The sequence below is a fragment of the Orycteropus afer genome, unplaced genomic scaffold, assembly GCF_000298275.1.
Source record: "Orycteropus afer afer isolate SDZICR_OR568_19922 unplaced genomic scaffold, OryAfe1.0 scaffold00666, whole genome shotgun sequence".
Lineage (NCBI taxonomy): Eukaryota > Metazoa > Chordata > Mammalia > Tubulidentata > Orycteropodidae > Orycteropus > Orycteropus afer.
In genome coordinates this window covers 82,889-87,301 of record NW_006922253.1, presented here as the reverse complement: position 1 = coordinate 87,301, position 4,413 = coordinate 82,889, and the positions used below count along the sequence as shown (strand labels likewise).

Below are 4,413 nucleotides of genomic sequence, written 5' to 3'. Positions count from 1 at the left end.
TTTACTCCAAACATTCAAAATATTTGAATGACTATAATTAACCTCATTCAAATAGCACAGTTGGAGTTCACAGAGATTAAACAATCTGTAGAATTACAACATAGCTCTCTCACACCATGAACCATGCTTCTGCCAGGAGACAACTTCATTTAATAATTAAGACTAATAATGAGGAAGAAAACATCTTTTAAATACACATTACACATAAAAGTCATGGCTATGACTAGGAGAACCATTCCTGGAATCCAGTTTTTTTTTTTATATAAGTTTCTCTGGCTTCTTTAAATTGGAGATGATTCTTCTTGTACTTATTATGTGAATAAATATTTCTCTGTGTTACTACTGCAATTATATATGCACAGTCATAAAACCAGAGTAAATAAAGGCTATGTGTGTCTCTAACACTGTGCCAGGTGTGATCACATTTACTCTCCAGTCAATTCTCATAACAACCAGTGAGGTGAACATTATTATTCTCTTTACAGATAAGAGAAGAGAGATGTAAAGTGCCAAGATGTGTTTTTCAGATAAAAAGAGTTGCAAATGAAACATTCTAAATCTGGTCTTTCTGCTCTAAAGCCGATGAACTTAGCCACTGTGAAAGTCATTCTCAACATTTTTGCTGAAGAGTTTGGGGCTGTACTTCGCCAGAGGATTAAAGAGGGTAGTTGTTGTTGTGTGCCGTGGAGTCGACCCCGACTAATAGCGACCCCTCCCTGGGTTTCTCAGGCAGTATTACTACGGAAGTAGATTGCCCAACCTTCCTTCTGAGGAGTGGCTGGTGGGTTTGAACCGCCAGCCTTCTGGTTAGCAGTCAAGTGCCTTAGGCATTATGCTATCAGACCTCCTAAAGAGGGTAGAGTAGGGGCTAAAGGAGCATGGTTAAGTGCTCGGCTGCAAACCCAAATGTCAGTAGTTTGAACCCCTGGACACTTAGTGGGGAACAGACCTGGCAAGCTGCTCCAGTAAAGATCAGGGCCCTAGAAACTCTATATGGCAATTGTATTCTGTGACATATGGTCGATTTGAGTTGGGATTGACTAGATAATACCAACAATAACAAGGCTGATGAAAAGCCAAGATGAAGGGACCCTTCAATGAACAAAAGTATCACATTTTTCTTAATATTTGGAAACTCTGAGATGCTATTTATTTATGTCTATATTTACATATGCTGCTGATGAAATTACTTTGCAAAAACTTGCTTTTCTACTTTAGTATCCACTTGATTTGGGGCCAAAATCTCAATGCTCTGATCATCTATTTCCTAATGTGCATAAAAATGACCCTAACAACCCCTCCTTGGGTTTCCAAGGTGATATCACCACAGAAGTAGATTGCTCAACCTTCCATCCAAGGAGTGGCCAGTGGGTTTGAACCACCAGCCTTCTGGTTAACAGTCAATTGCCTTAGGCACTATGCCACCAGAGCTCCTGTATAATAAGTACATTTATAAAATAAATATAAAAGTGATAGTAGTAACAATCTCATAGGTATGTAATAAGGATCAATCAGCATGTCTGCAAAAGACTTAGAACATATCAAGTGCTCAGTAACTTTCAGTTACTAGTATCACTGTTATCATAGTCATGAACATTAGTCTCTGAAATTGTCTCCTATTCTGCACAGTGCATGAAATAATAGCAACCACATGTTCTTATAAGGATTAAATGAAATCACTTCTGCAAAGGTATGACTCATGTATTTTATAGATCACAAAGGATTTCTTACTACCACATAGCACACAGAGCAACAAGTCATTAAGATGTATGTAGTATTAACCAAAAAAACAAAACAAACAAACAAAAAAAAAACCCACTGACCTTGAGTTGATTCTGACTCTTAGTGACCCCCACTGGGTTTCTGAGGCAGTAAATCTTTACAGAAGTAGATTGCCCAGTCTTGCTTCTGTATATAGTATTAGATGTAACAAAATATCTTGGATTTAGACAATAAGCATTATGATATCTTTTCTAATGACTTTTATATCCTCTCCTTTTATTCCCATCACCAATGTCCTGTATTCCGATATCAACTACTTTATATGGTCAGCTAATTTGATATTCCTGTCACTGGCTTCCACCAACTTTGTGAACTTCATTCAAAACAAATAAAAATCTTTACTAGTATCATATCCCAAGTGTCCTTCTTCCTCAACTTATTCAGCATCCTTCCACTCATATTCTGAGGTCTCTATCTCTTAAAGAGTAAAATACAAATTTACACCAATGGCTAATTGACCACTACGTGTACTCTTCATTACAGTGTACACAGATGATCTCTAGCCATGTGCATATGCAAAAGTCTCTCATGTCTACATTCTTAACAAAATTTTCACCCAGAAAGCAGTTAGACTAATCTTCAATAACTCACAATTCCTAGGAGTATACCCAAAAGAAAAGAAATCATAAATGCAAACAGGTATTTGTACATCTAATTCCATTGTAGAACTATTAACAAAAGGCAAAATGTGGAGGAAAAGCCTAAATGTCTATCAACAAATGAATGTACAAATAAAATATGTTACATACATATGTTGGAGTATTATTCAGACATGCAGAGAATCCAAATCCTGATACATGCTGAAACAAGGGTGAACATTGAAAACTTTATGCTTAGTAAACTGAGTTTGTCACAAAAGGATAAATACTGATCCCACTGAAATGAAATATCTAGAAAAACAAGTGTATACAGACCAAAGTTTATTAGTGAATAGTAGGAGCTGGCAGAGGGGATAGAAAAGGAGGACTCAACACTTAGGTGACACAGAGTTTCTATTAAAGGTGATGAAAATTTGAAAATGGATAATGGAGATAGTTGAAAAATATAATGTACATAAGTTAATGCCACTGAATTATACTTTTGAAGAATGTGGAAATAGTAAATGCTTTCTTACATATATATTTACCAAAATGAAACAAACAAATAAAATGCCCCACATTTTATTTACCTCTCATAAAAATTCAAAAATCAATAGAATCGAGATATTTATTTTTTATTATAATAAAAAGCCTTAATAAATTCAAGGTTGTTTTAATATTTTTTCTTTTCTTTTCAGATAATGTAACCAATGGTCATATGACATATATGGAGAATAAGAACAACGTGACGGAATTTATTCTACTGGGGCTTACAGAAAATCCAGAGATGCAGAAAATCGTATTTGCTGTGTTTTTGGTCATCTACATCACCACTGTGGTAGGAAATATACTCATTGTGATCACCATCACCACCAGCCCATTGTTGGGCTCCCCCATGTACTATTTCCTGGCCTATCTCTCCTTTATTGATGCTTGCTATTCCTCTGTTAATACCCCTAAACTCATTGTAGATTCAGTCCGTGAAAAGAAGACCACCATATTCAATGGATGTATGACCCAAATCTTTGCAGAACATTTCTTTGGAGGTACCGAGGTCATCCTTCTTACTGTGATGGCTTATGACCGTTATGTGGCCATCTGCAAGCCCTTGCACTACACTGCCATCATGAACCGGAGATTGTGTGGTCTGCTAGTGGTAGTCTCCTGGGCTGGAGGCTTTCTTCATGCAACCATACAGATCCTTTTCATGTTCCGATTACCCTTCTGTGGCCCAAACATCATAGATCACTTTATGTGTGATCTGAATCCTTTGCTCAAACTTGCCTGCACAGACACGCATACTCTAGGACTCTTTGTTGCTGCCAACAGTGGGTTCATCTGCCTTTTAAACTTTCTCCTCCTTCTGGTCTCCTATGTGGTCATCTTGTACTCCCTAAGGACCCACAGCTTAGAAGGAAGGCGCAAAGCCCTCTCAACTTGTGTTTCCCACATCACAGTGGTCGTCTTATTCTTTGTACCCTGCATATTTGTGTACATGAGACCCGTGGCCACTTTACCTGTTGACAAAGCAGTTGCTGTATTCTACACCATCATAACTCCTATGTTAAATCCTTTAATCTATACCTTCAGAAATGCCCAAATGAAAAATGCCATTATGAAGTTGTGCACTAAGAAAGCTATTTCAGATGACAAATACCTCTAGATCTTAAGAATAATTCAAATGAGGAAAGGATCAAAAGAACATTTACGAGAATCTCGGAAAGAAATATGTATGGTATACAGAAAAAAAAAAAACTGATAATTACAATTCATAAGTTTTGCATTCAGTGAATTAGAAATAGGTACAAGAAAAGAGAGCAAACCAGGAGGAGCATTCTTTACATACTTGAAAATTTTGCCAAATTCAAACTTAGTTTTACCAGCATAATCCATGTAAATAGGTGCATAAGCTTCTCCTTTAATAAAAATAAGATATAATAAAATTAATTGGAATTGGGTAATAATTTGTAAACAAATGTAAACATACCAGCATTTTTTTTTTGTTTTACTTTTTATTGTAATTAGGGTGAAAGTTTAAAGAGCAAATTTGTTT

General features: G+C 36.3%; 1 protein-coding gene across 1 annotated transcript; it reads left to right on the top strand.

Annotated features, from left to right (window-relative positions):
- The first annotated feature begins 3,078 nt into the window (after window positions 1-3,078).
- LOC103210885 (olfactory receptor 4C46-like) lies at window positions 3,079-4,023 on the top strand. Its single transcript, XM_007956801.2, has one exon. The coding sequence runs from the start codon at window positions 3,079-3,081 to the stop codon at window positions 4,021-4,023; it is 945 nt and encodes a 314-aa protein (XP_007954992.2).
- The last annotated feature ends 390 nt before the right edge of the window (window positions 4,024-4,413 follow it).